A 25,429-nucleotide genomic window follows, 5' to 3' on the forward strand; every position below is an offset into this window, starting at 1 on the left:
TTATACTATAAAAAGTACGTAATCTATACATGTATATAAATTTATGGGTATATGTGTGGGCAAAACCTATGGGAACAGTCAACAGATATGCTCCTTAACTCTTCCTCCTGTTTAACCTGATATAGCACTAGTATATAGTATAATGTGTACAACATCCATTATGCAATTTTCATTTTTAAATTTCACACCTTACACTTTGAAATCCTTTGGATGATACATCTAAAGAATGTATGCAAATTATATTATTTTTTTCATTGTTTTTTTTTACCAAAAATGTAGTTAATGGAATAATGCGCTTATAGTTTATTCAAAATGAATAAAAGCAAAAATATTTTCTTTCTTCAATCAAATACAATTAAAATAAGAAAACTAAAATGATTTAAATTTTAAATAAAATTAAAAACTTCTTTATTGTTACATAATAATAAAAAACAGTTACAAACTTATTAAAAATGTTTATCAAATTATTAAGTTTTCTTTTTCTTAGATTACATTAGTTGAGCTTAAATTGTAAAATAGTATCAAAATTAATCAGTTTACAAGTTTTTAATATCTCGAAATGGTCCAGTGTAATGCAATTGTAATTCTTCTCTAGCGAGTTTATAACGCTCAACATGCTGGTAATTGTCAAAGTGCATTAGCATGGACGGAGTGTTAGTAAACACCAAATCGCATAATGGGCAACGAAGTTCTTCTAAACACCGATCGCTGGTATAATTGTTGAAATTCAAGCTAAAAGAAAAAAAATTGGTTGTATTTGGTAATTATTGCATATGTCGCATCCATATCATGTTATTTTACGTGTCACGAAATGGACAATGTTAGCATCCATTTCACGAAATAGACCCTCAGTTCTCCAATTTGTGTAATAACACAATAATATGAATTATATTTCGTGATAGGGATATGTAATTTGGATATTAAATTCAAAATATTTTGAACATTATACCGTGCATTGGCATCTGAACCGTTGAACGGTTGACCGTTGGCGGCATACTCGTCTACCGTGATATAATGAAAAAGTTGAAAATTTTTCAATCATAATGGGTTGATATTTTAGTTGTATACAATATACATATAATTTTGCAAGCGTTATCACCTAAATTGGTTTTTAAATATATTTTATGCGATACGCAGATCATAAATCATATTTAAATAGGTAGTGTACTACATTTATTGCTCCGATCAGAATTTCAAGTTTTTTTAATTTTTGATATATGGACATCCAAATGACAGAACAAGTTTCATTTATAACAATTTAGATATCAATTTCACAAAACATAATCCATATTGTGTAATTACGTCAAGTAAATAAATAATGATGCAAACGTTGTACATTTCGTGAAATGTGCAATAACGCGACATATCTATTATATACAGTTTTTAAACATACCATTCTTCTAATCTTTTAATTTTACTCAGTTTAAACATCAATTCTTTACACTCTATAGCAGACATTTTTGGTGATAAGACCGTTGCCCATAATAGTTTATAAACATCAGAACCAGCCATTGGATGATTAACGGGACTATTTTCTTGGTATGGCGACAGCAGTCTTGATTTTCGAATTTCCGACCACAAATATTTTCTTGCGTATGGTTCTGGTCCTTTGAACTTGTTGGGTTGACTGAATATACTAAATTAAATATATCATGTTAATAAAAATTAACTACTATACAAATGTTATATACATACTCTATTAAAGACATTTGTAAGTTATGCTGTATTTCAAAAATATCACCAGGACCTTCTTCGTCTTCTGGATTAACACATCTGTTTAACAGCATTCTAATAACATTTATCTAATAAAGAATAAAAAAAACATTTCAAACAGCTCCAGATTATTAAATACAAAATAGCAAAATTAATTTACTTTGTTCAAAAAGTTATGATCAATAACAATATCAAAGGTTATCTCAATATCATTATCTTCAAACAGTGGCCTACATGTTTCTGGGTTGTAACCTAAACCACAAATGGCTCCAATCATTTTAGTATAAGAAGAATTGTATCTATGAACAAAATATGAATATAGTACACATTTTAGTAAACAAATATTTTTAAAAGAGTTTACCTGATTTCTACACACGGAGAGAACATCATACAAATAATCGCCGGCATTCCAGCGATGTTAGGCATCATTGTTGTGTCCCAAAGAGTTAACCTATCATTTTCATTTAAACATACATTTCCAGCAACAAACAATCTAATGATAAAATAACAATTCAAATAAAAATAATAATAATCATTTTAAATAATGTATATATTTAAGAAGATTTATTAATTATACTTGCCTCTCGTAGTAATCATTTGGGTCACTGTCCAATAAAACAGAATTGACGGATTGACTTTCAATTTTTATTAATTTAGGAGCACTATTACGACTTATTCCTTTAACTGACATTTCAAGTGGACTTATAGGTCCCTTCAAATTGTGCTAAATTAAAAACCAACAGAGATAATTTTATTTCAATATTATTCAACTATCATAAATCCAACTTAATCATGAATAACAAATTTAAAAAAAATAGGTATATAATATAAACTTAATAGATATCAAGAAAATGATTTTATACTTAATTATAAGTGATTAATCCCTTGCAACTTGTACTAAAATAAATTATTCATAAAACTTAATAAAATTAATATTGAAAAAATGTAGGATCATATTTTAATAAATGTATAATAACTGATTCAAAAATTGTAATTTATAACATCATACATTTAAAGAGATATACACAGAGATATTTGTTGTCTCCATCTTATAAGTACGTAACTTAACAAATTTACGCTCAGCAGATCATATTACTCTGTTAGTTTAAAAATTAGAGTAAATGGACCTATTATGAAATTTAATGGTAAGAACATTTGTGTTTGTATGTGGGTTTCTTAAGATAACTAATTTTAAGTGAGTTATGAGCAATTTAAATTTACACAATAAATATATTTTATTGTTAATATTATAAATTTAACTATTGAAACTTCCATGAAGTACCGTCAATGGGCAACTACTCCTTCCTGTCAATAAACACTCATCAAATTCTCCCATATCTAACGAGATGAAATCTAATATTAAGATGATGCCAGATGGGCATTTGTTGCCTTAGTCTTACAAACATAGAATATGGCAAATTTTACGTTCACAATAACACATTTTACTCTGCAATTTCTAAAATTAAAGGAAATTTACCTTTTATAAAATTCAATGTTAAGAATATTATCTAGAGCATCTCAGAGGATTTTATTGATATTATTTTAAAGTAAGTTATGTAATTTAAACTGTACAAAAAATGTACAATTGACTCTAAAGACTAATTGGAAGATAATGCTGTTGTGGTCTAGTCAACCTTATTTTTATAATACCTACATGCTGTTTGTAATGTTATACTATTATCACTACATATATTATTGGCATTAGGCTATATATGGCCAGACAGCCCACATACAATTACCACAAATTATATGGAATCTATGCAATAATTAGTGCAATTACTATGTACCTACTACTCTGTAGTTTATTGTTTGATTATATTTAATATTGTTAAACTTTTATCATTGATTATATGGTTATAATAATATTATAGTCTTGATATCGTCTGGTGTAGACGGTGAAGTGACTAGTGTTGTACTGTTGTGTTTGTGTACTTGTATATTTTGGTGTGTTGTTCACGTGTTATACTATATTATTATAATAATAAATTGTATTATAAAATACAACTTGTAAGTTCAATATAGTTTTAACCATGATATTGATATAATATTCTTGTTCAAAATGTCCAATTCTAACTTAAAACAGAAGTGATTAAATGGTTTGCAATATAAAAAAAAAAATCATTAGTAAGAAAAGAAAAAGAACATTTGAATAGGAAAACTGAGAAATTAGATACCTACTTTAAGATACCTGTGTAATTATAGTAGATTCATAATTTGTTAATCATTACTATAATTTATACCATGTACCAAAAGTTTGAAATGTTATTAATAAAATTTCTATGTAATAATTTATATAAATTGTATTTGGTATATGTATTAATATTAGAGATGTTACAAACTGTTAGATTTTCAAACCAAACAGGAAATTCTAAATAATCGAACCGAACCAAATACCTAATAGTTTGGTTCGATAATCGAACCAGAGAAATAAATTAAAAGTCAGTTCTATAAGGTTTCTATTAGGTATCACTAATCTAAGATCTTTAGTCAATAATTCTGTGGTATGGTGGCTAAATGATAAATAAATATTAAATAAAATAATATATTAATATCCAATTTTGACTTTTTTTAATGTTTTAATCGAGTTCGATTAAAAGTTTAGGTTCGGATCTGTTTGGGTTTGTTAATTTAGAGAAAAGTTTGGTTTGGATTCAGTTCAACCTTAAATATTATGGTTCATAACATTTCTATTAATATGTATTGTAAAAGATATATATACTATATAGCAATACTAGAAAAGTAAGCACATCTATTTGGTAAGTAAAATGTATGTTATTTAGTTTTTGAGTAGGAAGAAAAATTTTCTTGAATTATTTACTTGTAAAAAAAGGTATAGACTGAATTAGAGGCATCATATTTAATGCATTGTCCCTTAATACAGCCCCGATAACTTGTAAAAGCAGACTATACTAAATTGGGTTAAATAAAAAAAAAAATATTGAAACTTACAATTGTAAATGATTCTTCTTCTGTAGGACTTTTCATGTTAAGACAGGGAACATTAGATTTCTGATGCATCTCATTCTTAACGCAACCTATAAGCTTCAACCGTTTTTCATGATCAATCTAAAATTAAAAACAAATAATTATATTATGATGTAATACAAATTAAGAGTAAGCATACTTCAATTAATTATATTTAATAAATATGTAATGTTATAAAATAGAAAAATATTGTAAATTATAAAATAGCTCCGCTATAATTTAAAATAAATTAGGTCATGTTTTTATCTTAAAAAATTTGGTTAATAGGTTTGGTCAATACCTACAACAATATGTTAATACTATTATAAATATATCTATTGTGCCTATCACTATAGTTGCAAACCAACGTTGTAAAAAGGTAACTTGTCAGCCGTGGCCGGAACATAGATATTGTAGCAATATGTCCGTCGTATATTGGGTAGATTCAATTAAAATGTTGATGCATAACGGGTAAATATTATGATAGTTTATATAGAAAATACTTATTATTTAAGTCTGATCTGTTTTTAAATAACTATTTGATTCTTAGCGGAGCCATAAATATATTGGTTTTATGTGTAACATTATCTTTTAGAGTAGTAAAAATATTGTTTCAATCTTCAACTTTGAGGGTAGTTTCTATTAATTTAATAACCACATTAAATTGTTATGAGCGTAAAAAATTAAGAAATTCAAATATTGATGTAATTGGATATTTATATGAAATATAATGATTTTTTATAAACAATTTTAGCTTATTATGTTGTAATTCAAAAATATTATTTGTCTTTACATAATATATTATTTACTATATACAATGAACTTTTCAAAATATTTAGATTAATTTTAAGGCATTTAAAAAACAAACCTAATCACAGCATTCGACAGTATATCGTTATCTACTTAATATTCATTATAAAGTATATATGTTATTTGTTTTAAGCAAAAATTAATTTGACCCACAATATAACAAATTGAAAAATAAAAATTACTAATAGCAATATAAATATATAATTAAATATTAGAAATACAGCTAAATGAAGAAGTACACTTGACATCAACTATACAGTAGAAAGACTTTTCTAGTTTTTTTTCCTATATTCCTAAAAGAGTTGCTGCTATAAAAAATTATCATCAAACATGGTTATATGTATAACCATTAAGTGAATAAGTTAATATATATATTGTTTATTATGAATACCTTTGAAGCAAAAGACTCTTCGGTACGAGTAGCTAATTTGTTTTGAATTAAGTACTCTGAAATTGAAATGACTTCTTCTTCGTCTTTGTAGGTTAGATCTTCAAATGACACAACACCATCAACTATAGAATATATCTAAAACATAAAACGAATAATTTTAAATGTGTAAAAGAAATAAAAAAATATTTTTGTGTCAGAAACGGAAGAAACATTTCTTAAATCGTTGACAACCTGCATGGTAAATGAAATTATCTGGTATTAGGAAATTAACTCTAAACGGCCCGCAACTGTTTGTTTTTCTTTTGGCATTGTTAAAATAAAATATGAATAATGTGTACAGTAGTAACCTACCTATACCTCACATGAAAACACTAAAACAGGTAATTGAATGGATAAACGCATACAACTCACACGAGTAAACTAATCGGCGAGTGTAAGAAAACTATACTGTAGAGTGTAGCAATTTACAAAATTATAAATGCTGGTTGGTGAGATGCTGCCACTTTATACGGTGGAGGATGGTAGTGGTAGCGATTACACTGTTTCCGCGATATTTCGTAAAACGCATAAAATCTAAATAAGTATGTAGGACGTAGGTACTAGGACATTAGGTAGTCACACACTCACTGAATAAAAATAAATCAAAACACTATAATTTTGTAAACAGGAAAGTAAATAAGAAACAAGAAACATTTCAAATATTTGTCTAAAAAATATTTTTATGAAATAATATGCACTAACGACTGTAAAAAATCGACTATATTCCAAATATGCCTTTACACCCAAAACATGCAAAAACATGCACTACCAAACTTCATATTATTATTACTATTGTTATCGTTATGAAATGGATTTGTATCTCAGCTAGCATGTTTTCCTGTGTAACAAAAAAAACATGCAGATGCATGAACTTACGAGCCCTGGTCATAACTTATTAAATACGTTGTTTACATTATAAAGATGTTAATGATGATAAAACTTGCCTTTCCTTTTGCTTCTTTTATAATTTTTTAATGACAACATCTTTAGTATCCTCAGACCAAAAAGCCTGCAATTGTCCATTTATGGGTGCACGTATTTTTGCAATTTTGCATTGGAAAGCTAATGTTGGAAAACTATAAACTTTTTTTTTTGTATCTTCATCTTCAATGTTAAATATTTTTTCAATACACAACTGAACAACTTCTCCAAAATCAATTAACAAAAACTGAAAATTTTTTCTTTTTTACTTTAATATATATTTTATTATATATTATATAAGGTAAAAATAATACATTACTTTGTATTCTTTTTTAGAACCACGTGGAAACTCTATTAATTTGCCTCTATATTTTTCTTCTTCATGTATCACAATATAAATACCACTTATCACTAAATCATTTGAGTTTGTTTTAATGAGACTTATTTCTTCATTTACAAAATTCCATAACTTATATAATATATTTACATACTTCGCATCCTTAAGCTGAGCCCAAAAACGATCAACAGATTCAAACTAAAAGAAATCCAAATAATTAATTTTATCGGGTATACAATTGTATTGAATTACTTTAAATTTTAATATATTTGAGAATAATCATATTATGTTAAAAGTAAAATCACAAAACCTTTTTAAAAATTTGTCCTTTTGTTACTCCATAACTCCTATTTTTATAAGTTACATGATTTTTATGTTCTAATCTCAGGCATTTACACATAAGCCTCTAGAACTAACCATTTTTTCTTTACACAAAAATGTAAAGACTTATAATAAGATATTATGAAACCCTCTTAGCCCTCTGGATAGCACTACTGCAGAGTGATCACCATTTATTTATCTTTAAAATATAATACAATTAGTTAAATTCTGATTTTGGAATTTTTAGGTACACATTAAAATGAAATTCCGGATACTCCCATTTATTCCAATATTTTTTTTTGTGGTAATACAACATTTTTTTTTTCAATGATAACCACAATTTCCAATTGTAAATTGAGTGTAATTGAACTGTATGTACTAAGGATAATAATCCTTGATATGTACTAGTTGTATATTATATGTTATGTTCTACCTAAAACATTTTTTACAACAATTTGCTACCCGAAACCACAGTCAAAGTTAAACATTGGATATTTATTAAAGCTCCAAAAGGTGAAAAAGGTGTAAAAAATAAAACAATATAGCTAAACCAACCCAATTAAAAAAAAACAATGTACATGAACCCATTGACAATACCTCTGAACACGAAAACCCTAATAAGAAATATTAAAAATTAAAAACCATACATATAAAACCTATACAAAATCCACGAAAAATTCATACTCCAATCAATCTCAGAATTATAAAATCTATTGAGATTTTCCAAATTTGTCGAACAAACTACACTCCACGCCACGTGAAAAGGAATCCGTGTCCCGCGATACTTCGATTCCGCGTATCGCCACGTTAACATACGGCACATACCATAAATGGCATCAAGTGGGGAATGCCTAGTCTGCATGCGCGAAACGGTTCTTTCTCTTGTGGCGCAAAGTATATCTTCATTTATTAATGAACTAAATTCAAGTATTAAACTGATTATCTCACTAATTACAACTGTTATTAATAAGATCCTCTTAAAAAATGACCAACAATCACAATAACTCCTCTAAATTAATAATATTATTATGCAACGCAAATTTCAAAATTCCAAAAATAAAAAAATTCTCATCACAGACTCATCACACCAAAAATTTTAAATAAAATTTTCGGTTACTCGTTAATCCTTATATAAAATAAACCATACTGACAGTTTTTCTTATACAGGCACTGCAATTCTGATTTCTTCTGACATAAAACACTATCAACTTTCTAGATTCCAAGAATCATGTATACAAGCAACAATAATTTACATAAATATAAGAAAACAACAAATCAATCAAAATTGTCTCTGTCTACTGTCCACCTCGAATTGATACCAATAATTCCAACTGATGTTCCAAGCAGTTAACCTATTAATTTATTGTGGCTAATAACTAAAACTCCAAATATTATTTTACGAAAGGAGGTCCTCTAACCTTAGAGGATCTGTTATTCAGTCTCACAGATTCTTGTTTCAAAATAATTTATCGTTTATCTTCTTACTTAACCCCAACATACTAGACATCTCATGCAAATAGGTTACCCGAAATGCTCAAATTCTTTATTTCCAAAATCCCCAATCAAATAAATATGATGTCCTGGTTTGCTGAATTTAATATTTGGCAACCCTATTCTAAACTTTACTTTAGATGGGGAATCTAAAGTAAAAAAGAAAATCTACAATAGATTACTCCTTCTCCGTTATCTTCTCCATTCCAAGGTATTACTTCAAAACAAAATGTTAATACACAAACCTGAAATCAATTATCAACCTGGTTTGATAATATGAAATAGTTGAAAATAGGGTTGAGCTTTCATTTTCTAACACAAGACCTATTCAGGTTGCACTAGGCTACTAACGCACACGCTATGGCTCCATCGATTCGAAACTTGCACAACATAACAAACTAAATAGTTACTAAAAATGCTCAAATACCGCAAACAATTTTTCCACCAAAATTTAAATACCAACAGAAATTTACTTATTTTCCATATCACTCAATAAAAAAAACCAATATGCAGACTGAAGCGTGATTAGTATAGATAGAGATAGAGATCCATTGACCTAACTTAAGAAGTGTTATCAATGAGTGTTTTCCTTATCATGCTATTCATATTATTTTAATCATTATAAACTGTCATATTTGCTTTTAGTAATATTTTGTACAGATTATAAATTGCCGTTTAAATAAATAAAAAAAAATGATTAAAACATTCATCAAGCAAAATCTAAAATAACATATTGTATAATTTTGGAATTACAAAATAGCTTAAATAGCGTCTATACTAGTATACCGTATTGTTTTGATTATTTCTAGATACTTACATATGATACTGTTATGAGAATAGCTCTATCATTTGATTCAATTTCTTCAAGTATACAATGTTCAATTGGTAGTACTTCCTTTTGCGTTATTTCCTGAGCAGCCAATTGTTGGGTTAACAACTCTACTTTTTTTTTTGCATCATTAGGTCTAACATTAATACAAATATTATTAATTAAATAATAAGTGATCCAAACATTTAGTTTTTATTATTATTAGTTTCTATTTTAAAGTTACTTTTATATTTAAAACAAAATTTACGAATTGCACATAGGTCATTAGTCAAACATTTGTATGTAGACAAACTATATTGTTATGCATCAGTATTTTACTAAATATTCTTAATTATAATAGTATTAAAATGTTTGATGCTGAATATTGGGTTGTATTTATACAATTTGCATAGAATTTACAAAAATTCTTATGCTACTTAGTTTATGGAGCACAAATTTAGCAGTTTTTACAAACTTAATCAATAATTTACTTACTTGAGTAATGGTATTTTGAAATTAAAATTTAATGTACGCATTTTTATGGCTACATAAACACCATAGGATATATTTCCTGGTACTAATTGATTTTTTTCTCCATATTGATTATTATTATTAGATGTTTTGTTACTAATATTTGACATAGGGAATTCAACATACACTTTACTGAAAATGAAAATATAGTTATTACATTTGATCATAAAAAGTAAATATATTTTTGAAATAATTAAGTGTTATTTATATTATACTGGATAGTGGATACAGTTAAATTAAATTTAATATGATCCAATATATTAAAATAACAAAACATGGATTCAATAATTGCAATATACCTTGATACAAACATGAACAAATACTATTTAAATATAATCAAATAAAATGAAATATTAGTTTTCATACTTAGATGTACTAAAATACGCAGTTGGTTTGCCAACAAATTTTTTGGGAAATAGAGATTCAATAGCTTCTTTATATAATTCTTTTGGTTGATCATTTGGAAATCCAGTAAAATAAACAGTTTTATAAGGATTATGTTCATTTAATGTTTTAAGCACTTCATGTTCATCCATATATGCATTAGTTGTTCCTCGTACGAAATAATTAGGATAAAAGGCTCCTGCCAGTATCACCTATAACAGAAAGGTTTATTATTAATTTTCAACTTTTAAATAATACATTTTTAGATTCTGAGCAGAGCGATGGAGGTATTGAATTTACGATGATGTGTTTTTTTAATTTTAATTTTTTTTTTTTTGTACAGATAAGAGGTCGAAATAATGAATTGATTTTCAACTTCAGTATCTTGTTCGATGGGAAAGTGAATCTAGTTGGGGCATTGGGGAGATCAAAATCCCATTAGTGTTCAAAAGCCCCAAGAAAAAAATTAACAAAATTTAGGAATTTTTACGGTAAATCAATTTTGGTTTTTGGTGTAAATCTAAAACAAATGACTAAAGATACTTGAAATGTTCACAGGTTGTTTTATATTAGTTTTTTCTATACACGACAAAATATTTTAAAAATTGTTTTGAACTGTTAAGAAACATTTTCAGTTTCCAATTTTATTAGACTTTTTTTCTATGAATGTCAATAAAACTTTATTTGTTGGATAAAAAAGCTTGAAATACAAGGCTCCTACTATATTGTGACAATGACATTTGAAAAATATTAAAAATCTTAAGTCACAGATTTTTAAAAATAAGCATTTTAAGTTCAAATCTTGACAAAATAATCACAAAAATATGCAAATTATTTTGAGTTAGAAATTCATAAAAATTTTTCTTTTTAAATCTAAGATTTGAAAATGTAATGGAAGATTCCTCATAAGTTTGTCTACAAGAAATTTAATTTTTTTAAGTATTTGAAGTTCATATTTTTACTACATTGGATATTCATTCGATTTCTCATGCAGCAATTTTCTTATTTTGTGTCAATTTAAAAACGAAAAACCGTTGAGATTTGAAATTTTTATCATATGTTTATATTATCAATACCTATACTTGATAACATTTTAAAAATATTTTGTCTTGTTTTGAGCTGTTTAAGGACCAATACACTTACGGCTGTTCTTACAATGTCTGGTAAAGTGTCAGTTAATGCTAACCGACTGATAACAGATTTTATTAGTGGCAGAAATCAGCCGGTTAAGTGTCGGTTAACTTTAATCGGACATTGTAAGAACGGCCTTTAGCAAATATCAAAAGCTGACAGTGAGTCATTACTCAGAATCGTTTTTCTTAAACAATGATATTTATCATTGAATTCAAATTTAACAGTATCCATTATAGTGACCCACTTGTAACCTACAGTACAGCAGAGTGACACCCACTTGCCCACCTTTTTTTAATTGTACCTTACACGCCATGGCTTTTTCTTCAGGTTTAATCCATTTCATTTTTCCAGAATTCGCTACTATACCAAAACTCCTGTTCAATCTATTGGATACGTCATCAATCAAGTCATATAACTCTCGCATTGCTGATAGTTGTATGTAGTTTTTAGAAGCCCATGAATTTTCAAAATGTCGATTTCGGTCAAATTCTGGTTTATTCGCAAGCCAACTCTAATCAATAGCAAATTAAAACATTAATCAATAAATTATATTTTAATAAATGTAATATAGTGTTTATAATATTGTTTGTACTTGATATGCACCAATATATGCAATTGGATCACTACAAGAATAATTAGCCCAGGTTAACTTTTGTGTGTATGCGTCTAAACGTTGATTAAAAGGCTGACTAAATATACTTTTTAATGATAGACCACATGCTGAAAAGATACAACTGATAAATTAATAATTATTGTAAATGTTGTGTTATCTTAGTAGCTTTTAAAATAAAAAAAATGAGTGTTGTGAGTACGTGCAGATTAAATGAAACTTTTTTCCAATGTACGAAAAAAAACCTTTGTATAGGTTGTTTTGTAGAATTAAAAAAAATAAAAAAATATCAAACCTGCAACTGTTGTCTGAGCATTGCGCTCGAACTGTCGTTGAGTGTTTCGCTAACGACTTATTATTTTATATAATATATACCCTTCGTAAAAAAGTTTCACTTAAAAAAAATAATGTATTATTTACTTTATATCTACATCTTATGAACTATAATTCGGTTTTCATGTATAATCACTAAGTGTCATCTGGTCATATATTATAATAGCCAGAAACTTCCCGTAAACTAGCTCATGACGCAATGATAAAACATTTCTATATAATACTACTTTATTTTTAAAAACATGTTATTTCAATATGTATAATATTGTAATTGAGGAAAACTTATACATACGGTCGTCACCTGAAAATTCGAACCTCGATAATAATTCGAGTGTTTACTCTATAAATCGAACTAAATACTTGGTTCCTTGAGAAAACCTCTATAATTAGAAGAAAATGCATGTAATTTTGTCCCCTCGATAATTTAAAATATCTGGCTTTTTAACTTTAATTATGTAAGTTTAGCTAAATAAATCTATGCAATAGGTAAACAGTTCTTGAATTTGAATAACATAGTTAGTTTGAATATGGGTTCTGCAAAGTATAAGCGTTTGTCGCTTGCCGATGATAAGAAAATTAAGGGCAGCTGAAGCTGGTGAATAATTTGACTACATTTACTTATTTACTTTAATAACATATTATACATATAATAATATATATAATAATATTATTAAATGTCAAAATAAACGTACAATAAAAATAAATACAATGTATGTTTGTATGTAATACACTCGGCAAGTCGAAAACCTCTATAAATCAAATTTTTAGCTCGGTCCCCTGAATTTCGAATTATCGAGTGATGACTGTATAGAAGTTTATTTATGAATTTATAACCTAAAATAATTTGCACATATTCGAGATTTTCATGAATTTTATCAATATTCTAACTTCTGAGGCTCTTAAAAAAATAGTGTGGATTTACTCTCAACTTTATTTCTATTTTTTAATTACAATAATATAAAAAAGAACTAATAAAAATCGAAATTTTCTTATGCGTATAAATTATAAATAACTCAGTCAAAATATTTTGAAAAATTTAAGGTATAATATAGAAAATATGCCAATATAAACATTCGGGTGAAAATTGCATGTACTTACGGTTATAGTAGTATTACCGGTTATATTTAATTTAATCTATGGTCAAACGGTAGTTTCTTTTAGAGTTACATCAAAAACCAAAATCGTTTTCGCTGAAAACTGGCTAAATGTAAAATCTAAGTTTTTCCTTAATTTTTTTTCCTGACACTTTTTAAAACTATTGAGAAGATTTTTACTTTTTAACCCCTAAAGTACCAACTAGACTGACATTCCTATCAGAAATGGTAGAAAATTGAACTTTTTTTTCGCGCCAATAGATGATAACAGACACGAATCAATGTAAAATCAATATATTTATTGCTGCCCTCAGAATCTAAAGTATGTTGTTATTACTTACCCATTATAATAGCTTCATTTAAGATATTAAAAATATATCCAAAATAAATTAATTTTGACATTGGAGGATCTAATGGTAGTTGTGCCATTACTTTTCCCATATATGTTATATCACCATCCATTGATGAAATTACTCCATTTACTGTTGACAATAATGCTCCCACCTAAAGAAAAAATATCTCAAAATAAAATCTATATACTTTTTAATGGCCAAAGATTTTGGGTACACATTAAGTATCCCTACAAATCCGGCAATGTTAAGTGTTGCACGTGTTATGTCAATCTTACAAATGTATGACCATTGATTATAAATACTATAGATCGTTCACTGGCCCGTATTTACGGAGACGACAGCGCTTCATAACAACCACATCCATTTTTCGTCAATATTTCGTGTCGCGTAAATACGGGCCACTAAGTGATCTATAATATTTATAATAATCAATGGTATGACATATAAAATTTGTGTTCAATGTGCAATAACCTTTAATAATATAGAGATTGAACTATTATCAAACTTAAAGATTTGAACATTATCAGTGCTTTTTGTGGATTTGTTAACAATATTTTAATTTTCAAGCAATTTAAGAGGACGTCGCACCCGCAGTATTGTCTACGTCTTACACACATTCAATATAGACAAAACGTGTTTATGCAGACTGAGTATAAATCGCTCAATTTTGGTTTTAGAGTAAAAATACCTATTATAAAATTGAATTTGGAGGGTAAATCATTGCGTTTTATCCATTTTACTCAATATTATAACATTCATTATATCGTTTACAAATAACAAAAATGTAAACATTTTTAAAATACATTTAACTTTTCACAATTTAAAAAATTTTTATTCTTATAAAAAAAAACGCCTAGCTCTCAAAAATATTGTCATCCCAAATAAACGACGTCCCTGCAAACAAGGTGGCCGACAACTATGTTTCATAACTTGAATTGAGTATAGTTAACATGCAATTGGTAGTTGAACCTACCCATTTTACAAATGATGAAGGGCATCCGAATGTATAATCACCGTGGCCACCAGTAACGTCAAATACTCAAACGTTAAAAATAAAAATATCGTAAAAAGCCCACGATAAAGTACAGATATTCTTATGTTAAATTTTGATGAGAGAACAATTCAAACTATTATTAAAAATTATTGCACAACATTGGAACTGCTAGACACAAATTTGCTGTAGTACATATTTTGTTAGACCAAGATAACACAGAGGGTACTTCCTCTTAGTATTATTTTGTTATTTGTTTATATCTAAATAAACAATGAATAGCAGAAATGTGCATACATAATAATATATTACCTGTTTAAGAGTACGGATTGTAAGAATAATGTTTGTTAAATCTGGTGGATCTAACGCGCTTGCAAGGAGTTGTTTGGGTGTTCCCATATCCAATATTTTAGACATTAAAATAACACGACTGAGAGAACAGCGACTCATTTCTGGCAATTCATGATCTTCAAGTTCCTACATTATTTATTAAGCATTAAAATAAAATAAAAAATAAAAATAACGATGATAAAGTAATTACAGAAAACTTCATTTTAGGAATCAACCTATAGACACGACCATCTGCCACTCGTCCCACTCTTCCAGCTCTTTGATTACAATTACTTTTTGATGCCCAACTCATAATTAACATGGAATAATTGGATCTCATTTCATTTTTTAACTGTTTCATCAAACAAAAGTCAATCACTGAAAATACAGTTACAGAGGTTTAATAAAGATTTAATTACATTTAGTGTTAAGACTAAGATTGATATAGACTAAAATAAGCTTTAAAGTGCCTAATCACAGAGATATACTAAAATAAGTTTAAATGTTAACATTGGAAATCAATTGAAAATTAAGCAGATCTACTGTATATAGAGATAGATGCCGTGGATAAATCTTGCATTTTTTTTTTGAAATTTATGTTTAATTCTAGGTCAGCTAACAAATTGTTTCATAATACATAGACTCAGTATATATTACTATTCAGCGACACATTTACAAGAAAAACATGAGGATAAATTGGTTCAATAAAAATTAAATGTAGAACATAAAAAAATTGGTTACTTAACAGGCAAAAGCTTATATTTTAGTTGCAAATCTACAATGTTACTATCAAAGTTGATAATAAAAGTTAAAACATTAATCCGAAATTCCCCCAAAAAAATCAAAGAAAATAAAAATGTATAAACTAAAATTGTTTGTTATAAAATGTTAAAAATATCTGCAATTCTGACAAAAAATAAACAGCAAATGAAAGAAGAGAAGAAATTCCAGAAAAATTAACCATGAACCATATTATTTATGATATATTTTTAATTTATACACATTAAAATCTGACAATGTTGAATAAAGTTTAGTTTAAATAAACATTTCTTAACAAGCCTCCTTATATACTGTAATTTACAATTCAAAAGTACAAAAGGAATATCCCAATGATAAACCGAAAACCTAGCAATTAATTAAATTACAATTATTCTAAATTAAATTTTAACTATTATTTTTAATTCTTATGTTAAGTTATTTAAGAAATATTATTTTTAAATTTATACATTTTTATAGTTTTTAATTTAAGTGGTAATATTTTAGAATTTTTAGGTCACGTTTGTAGATTTTTTTTAAAACAAATGTCCTGTCTCTAATCAAATTTAAAATAAGTAACTTTCCATCTCTAAAACAGAGTGTAATATTGTATTTATTTAAATATTTAATGAACCATGATCAATATAATATTATATTCAATTTTCTTTTGCTTTTTAACTAATAAAAATTATTTTATATATTAGGTATTTAATTTAAAAAAAAAAAAGATATTGTTTATTACCAAAAAAAACATCAGGTACAGTTATTGAACTCTCAGCAATATTGGTAGACAAAATAATTTTGCGATGATTTAATGGAGCCTGTATAAAAACCCGGTTTTGCTCTTCGCTTGTTATTGATGAATGTAATGGTATAAGAATCCATTTATGATTTCTGAAATTTATTTGAGTTAATAACTACTAAATAATTAAGTCTTAATTGAATAAAATAAAATATTTTTACTCAGAAGCCATTAAATCTTCCATACGCCTATGCATTTCTTCAATTTCATAAATACCAGGTAAAAATATCAATACAGACTTTTTGGCATCATCATCTACTTTCATTTCATCAAATGCTTTAACTAATTGAACAGCTGTCATAAATCCAGCTTCATCTATATGTGATTTACCGAACTCCATTCGTCGAGCCTGGATTACATAAAAAAATAATTTGAATATAGTATATTTGTATACAAATCAATAGGCTTCAAGGACATAGATGGGTAGGGCTGTGCGATAGTATTGATTAATCATTTTTTATAATCGATATTATCGATTAATAGATGTTTTTTACTAAACAGAATCATCTGATGCATCGAATACAATTGATACATTGATAATATCCAATATTATCGGTAATCACTAATAATAATAAGGATATTGTACTTCATTAGTCATTATTATTATTGAGTAATACACTAATAATATAGTAATCTAGTTCATAGCAGTGTTGAGATTTTTTAAACATCAAAATTATTCAAACATGGTTTTGTTTGAAACATTTAAAAGAAATGATTTAAATAAATATAATAAAAAAAAAAACAGTTTTTTAAAACAGAAAAATATAATTTATGTGCATATAATGATTTAACTTATTAGTACCAACAACAACTCCTATTAATGAATTTAAATGGAACAATAAATACATTTTTATTGTAAAATAAACAAATTTATAAAATGTATAATAATCATTTTACTAATTTAAATTACCAATAGATGTATAAATGTATACAATTAATTATAATTAATTGGAAACATATCCACTTCATTACCTTGACAGATTTCCCTTACTTTTAATTTTATTTGATATCTATACCCATCTCTATAGTATAGAATACATTGGTTAATTGATACTATCGGTTATTAGATATCCCAGACTAATATAGTAGTCTATGTTCGATATATCGAATATAATCGATTAATCGATGCAATCGGTAGTTTTAGAACAATCGACTATCGACCACTAGAAGTGACTTTCGCACAGCCCTAGCTATGCTAAATTGTATACAGTATACAATAATTATTAGACCAGAAAACACTCACTATTTTTAAAAATTTTAGATACACACTTTTGGCAGTTTATATTATCCTTATTTTTAATTCTTACTTCTGATTTTGATAGAAAGTTCAACTATAGTCTAGAAATTACAAAAACTCAATAAATTCTGTAATTCTTGAATTTAGATTCTGAGCTGAACAATGAATTTTACTCAAGATTTTACAATAATGTGTTTTATTTTAATTAAAAATTTTTTTTAACATTGTTTTTTATATATATGTTTTATTATATAATCACATATTATGTTTATAACATTAGAAGCAATTATGCAAGTTATTGAAAGACGTGTACAATTAATATATAATTCATTATCTACAATTGTTAATATATGAGTTAAATTATTTTAAGTCCCCAAAAATATTTTTAATTGTCAATAATTGAAATAATTATACTTTATAATTTATTGGATTATGAACATAAATAACAGGTGAATACATAAAACTAAAAAGATTAAAACCTGAGACGCAGCACTGCTGTAAGAAGGTGTTGAATGTAACTCATTAGGTAATTTATTTAGGTGTTGAATTCATTCAATAATAAATCATTAAAAATGAAAAACAATTTTGAGCAGTGACTACCTGACAATTTATATTACTATAAGTAATATAAACAATACTGTAAGTATATTTTATTACATATCTATATTGCTATAAGTAATTTATTTTACTCAGTGTTTGGCAAGTTCCTTATAAAAAGGAATTCGTTCCATTCCTCGGTCTTTTTTTAAAAAAAAGAATTTGTTCTTTTGTTGTTCCTTTCGAAGGAACTTTTGAGTTCCTTTTTTAGTTCCAAATAAAATAAAAATTCTTATTTAATCATTAATGTTTTTTTTTTCCTATTTGCATACTTCTTTAATTTGTATTTATAATATATAACTACAAGTAGGTACATATTTTATATGTTTATGCAATATATTATTATAATTTTTTGAGATTTCTTTCAAAATTAAATTTTTGGCCAATGTATTACGATTGTCTTAACGTCGATACTCGATAACAATCACTAATTAGGAATATACATTATACACATTAAAAAAATATATCTTAATTTCAATTTTTACATACTTATCTGGGTAAATTATTGGACCTAGAAAGGAACAAACAATTTTGTTATTCTTCCTTAAAAAAAATAACTAGTTCATTTTCTCGTTCTTTTTTTATAAAAAGGAATTCGTTTCTTTGGAACTCAATCCTTCCCAACACTGATTTTATTAGTAGTAATACGACAGGTTGAACTAATTTTTGCCAAAAACAAATCATATTATAATATTATACAATATGTAAATGAATTAAAGAGTTGGTAGCTGTCAACAGCAACTGACTTCCAATAATTTACATACTGTATAATAATTATTATTAAACTGTTTCATATAATATTACTATCTACCTATCACTATAAGTCATTACCAATGAACCATAAAATAGTGTAATAGGTTTATGGTATAAATAACTCAAAATTAAACTGAATATTTTAATGTGTATAGTTAATAATAATATATATGCAGAAAAAACAAATCCCTATGAATATTTTTTGAATAACAACAAATAAACAGTTTTAATATTGTTAAACATTTAAGGAGTAAAAATTTCTGCCCTTCCCAATTATACATAGATATCACCAACAGTACTTAATAGACCGAATTTGATACCAAAAACCTCCCCAAAAGTTGAAGATCAAAGTATTTTGTCTACTTCATACGCACAAAAAAAAATACAGAACACTGTAAAATATATAATTCAACGCTCAGAAACTATAATAAAAATGTTATACATTAACTCTCTCAAAAAAAATTTTAATGAGATCTCACTTTTAAAAATAATAAGTGTTTTAAAAATATACTGTGTAGCTTAATTTCTAATATTTTTCATTTATGAAGAAAATGTGATTAATATAAACATCAAAATTTTAAATTTATGTAAGACAAACTAGATAATTTTTATAATTATTTGTATTTTGGTAATATGTATACTTACAGCAGGTATCAACCCATATAAATCATCCAAATAGTGTGTAAGAATAGTATAGTTAGATGGCTTTTCGACCTTAATTAATGGTGCTGTTACGTGTCTATTATAAGGATGTCCATAATAATCCCCAAAATAATCTTGTAATTGTAATGCGTCTGCTGTGGCAGACATTAGTATTACCTAAAATAATTATTATAATGGATAAATGATAAAATAAATAATAGAAAATTTATATTAATTTTAGTGTTCGACAATATTTGCATATAATTATATATCCTATGGATAACATAATCATCATTACAGTGAATAAGTTAATTCCTATTGGACACCTGTATGAAAAATATTTTAAAATCACTTACACGAGTTGACTGACAGTTTTTCTTTTGTAACTTCTTTATAATTAATAATAAAAAATCCATTTCAAGTGTTCTTTCATGAACTTCGTCTAGGATAATGTGAGAAAACTCAGCAAGGCTCTTTGCTTTAATAATTTTTAGTAACAAAATTCCTGTAGTGCAATATAAAATTTTTGTTGTGGTAGGATCAAAATCTTTTTTACGCCCAACTTGATAACCGACTAAAAGCCCATCTCTCCAGCCACGTTCTTTGTTTACTTGTTTAGATACTGAAATTGCAGCTATACGTCTAGGTTGAGTAACAATAATATTACAATGTTTCTTTTTACTCATACAGTCATCTAAAATAAACTGAGGAACTTGTGTACTTTTCCCACATCCTGTAGCACCAGATATCACAACTGTACTATTACAATTGATAGTTGTAATAATCTACAAAAAATAAAAGAATAACTTTACTCACTCCAAACGAGTGAATATAAAAAATATATCGGTACCTATATATCCAATTTATAATTAAAATACCTAACATTATATTACTATAAACTATTTGAGGAATAAATTTTGTAATTATTAGCCGACAATTCAATTGTTAACATAAAAATTAGATTTATCTATCTTTTAATATTTTTCATAAAAATTTAAAACTCATAATTATATTACCTTATCTTTAAATGCAGCAATTTCTAAATCATTAGACTTATTAGATGGATCCTTGAATTTATAATGTTCAAAAAGCTTAATTTCATCTATATCCAGATCTTTTAGATCTGCCACTGAATTTACATTAGAAATAGTATCAACAGAACTCATATTTGAATCATGTAAAGCTTTTTTTGATAGCTAAAAAATAATAAAATTTAACACTGTACATTTAAATGAATTAAATATAACATATTAAATACACATTAAAATTAGTTCAGCATTTATCGAATCTATAAAAGGTATCAGTGGCGTAAATTGGCCTCAATTTCTGGTGATTCAAAGAAATATTTTAATTTCCGTACCCACCAATACTCCAAATTCCATTGTAAATTGTTTACCTAGCGCCTAATTGTAACTTATAATTAATATAAAAAAAAGAAAATATTATGAACATTTTGAAAATGAAAAATTTAGAAAATGTATCTATTGGTGTAATGTTTAATTAATCAATATAGGTACATCATCTTTGCTATAACTGTATGAAAATTATCAATATTTATATTATGAAACAATAAGGTAACAACTAAGAAATCTTTTTAGTTGTAGGCATAACAATAGCAAGTCAGGGCATTAGAGTTAAAAAATGTGAACTCAAATTTTAATTTTATATTCTGAGCATTGATTTTACAATGATGTGTTTATTATTTTATTTATTTATTTTTGTGTCTGTCACAGTGTTTAGATTTTCTTCAACAGTATCTTTTCTGATAATAAAATTAATATAGTTGGAACTCTGGGAGTTAAAAGTAATTTCAGTAGTTTACAAAAGCACCATGAAAAACTAAAGAAAAATTAAGGAAAAACAAGAATTTTTATGCCTAATTAATTTTTGAGTAAATCAATTTTGGTTTTTGGTGTAACTCTAAAACAAATGACCAAAATTACATGAAATTTTGACTAAATGTTTATATTAGCATTTTCTATACACCATTTAAAAAATATTTTGAGCTGTTTAGGGATATTTTCAGTTCCCAATTTTTAAAATTTTTTATTCTATAAATATTAAAAACATTTTATTTGTTGGGTAAAAAAAGCTTGACAATTTAATAGAAGGCTCCTAATTGTGTCAAAGTCAGTTGAAAAATATTAAAAATCCACCCACAATTTTTTTTTTAAGCATTTAAAGTTCAAATATTGACAAAATACGTAAAATTTACAAAAATGTGCAAATTATTTTGAATTAGAAATTCATAATAATTTTTCTTTTTAAATCTAAGATTTGAAAATGTAATATAAGATTCCTCATAAGTTAGTCTACTCTAATCAAAAAAAAATGTCCACAAGCAAATCAAATTAAATTTTTATGTGCGTTAGAAGTTCACATTTTTACAAGATTGGATATTCACTCGATTTCTCATGTAGTGATTTTGTTATTTTGTTGTAATTCAAAAAAGAATAACTGTAGATACATGAAAATTTCACTTAATGTTTATTTAATCAATTCCTATACTTGAAAATATTTACAATAATACATAAATGTACAAATCTTAGGTATAAATATAAACATTTTAACAAATTTTTAACTCAAAATAGTTTATGATTTTATTCTAATACTTCAGATGCCAATGAAAATTTTATAGATAGGTACTTGTTTAATAAACAAATATATACTTTTGAAAATAGAATCCACGAGTACCTATACAAATGTTTATGATTTTCTGGTAGTGCAAGTGCTACATTTGAACTGCCCAATTTACGTCACTGAAAGGTATATTATTGAAGAATAAATTAATAGATAACAGTACTTCATTATACTCTTCATTTTCCTTTTCATATTCATTCAAACCAGTATTAACATAACATCTACCATACTCATCGTAGTCACCATGACTATGGCTAGACTGTGTTAGATTTGAATTATATTCATGTCTTGAATAATTATGTAAATCAGATCCTGGGAGAATTTTTTTTTCAATATTTCCTTTAGCAAATTGTTGCCACGTGGACATGGTATCTATTTTTTCTTCATTAAAAAAAAAAAACAAACATCAAATTATTAGTATGTGGATTGTAGAGAAAACAATATGTGAAATATAGATATTAAAATACAATTTTACAATGAAATCACATGAAATATACATATTATTTAATATTTAATGCAATATTTTAAGTTTAAGTACCTACCTACACTCTATTCGACGAGACAACGCACAAGTTTGTTTCTCTCATGTGATGTAAGACTGACGACCTAGCGCTTGTCTAGGCTTTTATTATTAATTCCCTATCTAAAACCTCAATCGCAGCAGACACTATGTTATGGGAGCGCTACACGCACAACCAATTAATGACATTGGCCGGTGGTGAGAGTGGGCATGCACAAAACAGACCGATTTTTGTCAGGTGGCTTGTGCATTCTCTCGTTGAACAGAGTATAGTTACAATTTAAAAAAAAAAATACATTTTACACATTTCAATTCATACACCGCTGCAGAATATAATTTTATGATTAATTGGACGTCGACCAGAAAAAAGATTCACGTCTCGCGATTTTCACTGAACCAATTAAGTATAATGAATGATAATATTTATAAATATAATATTACTATTTACTATATTCTATAGACACGTGTCATAAAATGTCTACATTGAAAATTGTGACTCACCTGAATGGCAACTAAAAGGTTTTCAACGTCTAAGTCGGCGCACCGTAATTTTCAGCCAGTTTATTCATAAATTAAGATTATTTCGTCAAAATATAAAGCTTAACAATGAAATACGATTATGTAAAACAGTTATTCAGGACTGTAACGACAAAAAGTCAAGATGTCCGTCGTGTTAGTCGCCGCGTTCTTGAGAAATGAGAAATAAGAAATAAGAATAAACAATATAAGAAAAATCTCTAGTTACTATACCTAACAATATACCTAACCAAATTATAACCGGGTTTAATTCTAGAGGAATAGTGAATGTTGAATGCTTCGTGCCTAATGACATTACAATAATATTATATGCTCATTGCTTACCACAAAATATGCTATTTAGGTACCAATATACCATCCGAATTCAAAATGGAACTGTTACCGTTTACTGTTGTCTGTAGACTGTAATGGTGTAATAACAATCATAAGTCATAACAAAAATACTATAAACAAACAATAATCTATAATATAAATATAATAATCTAAACTAAATACGACTACGAGCCTACAAAATATGTCACAGATCCGTTGACAAGCTCTCTAGTATGTTGGTATCACGAATTAAGATCTTAATATTCGTGGTTAGTATAGGGCACTATTATAGCATTATATGCAGAGCCTTAGGTGGTGATACCCCGGTGATGCTACACCGCCATTTTGCGACGAATAATATTGTTATGTGAATATGAATTTTCCATAATCCATAGACATATTAATAAATATTGTCTATGGAATTTTCCCCCCTTTACTTTATCATTGATAAACGAGTCGCAAAATGGTGGCATAGCATACACCTGTAGACGGAGCGGGCCGTATTTTTAGTACATTGAACTATAATAATAGTTAATAAGGATCGCTACCAATTCTCCCAATTTTTTTTCTAATAGTCAATAGTTATTACTTAATACTTATTAGTTATGGTGTAGTACTGTTGCGTAGCCATTAGCGGAACCACGAGATATATCTTTAATCTTGAGCGGAACTGTTGTTTCATGCATTTATTCGATATTTACGGCAGTGATAAGATAACATTCAAATAATTACCGCGTGAATTTAAATATTATAATCATTATTATTATTTATTAATACAAGTAAATAATAAAATTGAGTATTGTAATTATTATAACTTAAATCTAAATTATTCGGAAATATACAAAATATCTTAACGATTATGTACTGTAGTTAGGCCCCTTATGGAGGTGCCAATTTTTTTTTGTACTAAGCCGAAAAATTTCATAATGCGGCATTGGGTCTGTACCCAAAGGTACATCCATAATTGCACACTCAATTTAATTTTTTTGTGCATTAAATTGCTTATATTTTCATAACTGAGTACTTATAAAATTGAATTAAATTCCATAAATGTAATATAACATATACATTTAAAATA

General features: G+C 26.7%; 1 protein-coding gene across 1 annotated transcript; it reads right to left on the reverse strand.

Annotated features, from left to right (window-relative positions):
- Window positions 1-378: 378 nt before the first annotated feature.
- On the reverse strand, window positions 379-24,911 carry LOC100166308 (probable ATP-dependent RNA helicase spindle-E). The gene is made up of 25 exons (XM_029491192.1): window positions 24,364-24,911; window positions 23,146-23,363; window positions 21,359-21,538; window positions 20,699-21,127; window positions 20,346-20,519; window positions 17,275-17,462; window positions 17,054-17,205; window positions 15,767-15,933; window positions 15,538-15,702; window positions 14,223-14,385; window positions 12,437-12,564; window positions 12,146-12,355; window positions 10,693-10,922; window positions 10,291-10,458; window positions 9,805-9,952; window positions 7,158-7,373; window positions 6,882-7,085; window positions 5,879-6,013; window positions 4,663-4,779; window positions 2,295-2,437; window positions 2,075-2,206; window positions 1,874-2,012; window positions 1,696-1,802; window positions 1,394-1,636; window positions 379-732 (listed from the first exon to the last, which is right to left on the reverse strand). Exons 1-25 carry the CDS (start codon window positions 24,395-24,397, stop codon window positions 537-539), a joined length of 4,386 nt encoding a protein of 1,461 aa, XP_029347052.1. The 5' UTR covers window positions 24,398-24,911; the 3' UTR covers window positions 379-536.
- Window positions 24,912-25,429: the final 518 nt, after the last annotated feature.

The sequence above is a fragment of the Acyrthosiphon pisum genome, chromosome A3, assembly GCF_005508785.2.
Source record: "Acyrthosiphon pisum isolate AL4f chromosome A3, pea_aphid_22Mar2018_4r6ur, whole genome shotgun sequence".
In the NCBI taxonomy this organism is placed as follows: Eukaryota; Metazoa; Arthropoda; class Insecta; order Hemiptera; family Aphididae; genus Acyrthosiphon; species Acyrthosiphon pisum.

What these genes read in the sequence shown, in the direction of transcription:
- LOC100166308 (XM_029491192.1), bottom strand. Translation starts at nt 24,397, where the DNA reads ATGGTATATTGGTACCTAAATAGCATATTTTGTG. An exon ending in AAAACTGTCAGTCAACTCGT is followed by an intron (nt 20,520 to 20,698) that starts GTAAGTGATTTT and finishes TAATTATTTTAG; the next exon opens with GTAATACTAATGTCTGCCAC. An exon ending in GTTCTAAAAAAGAATACAAA is followed by an intron (nt 7,086 to 7,157) that starts GTAATGTATTAT and finishes AAAAATTTTCAG; the next exon opens with TTTTTGTTAATTGATTTTGG.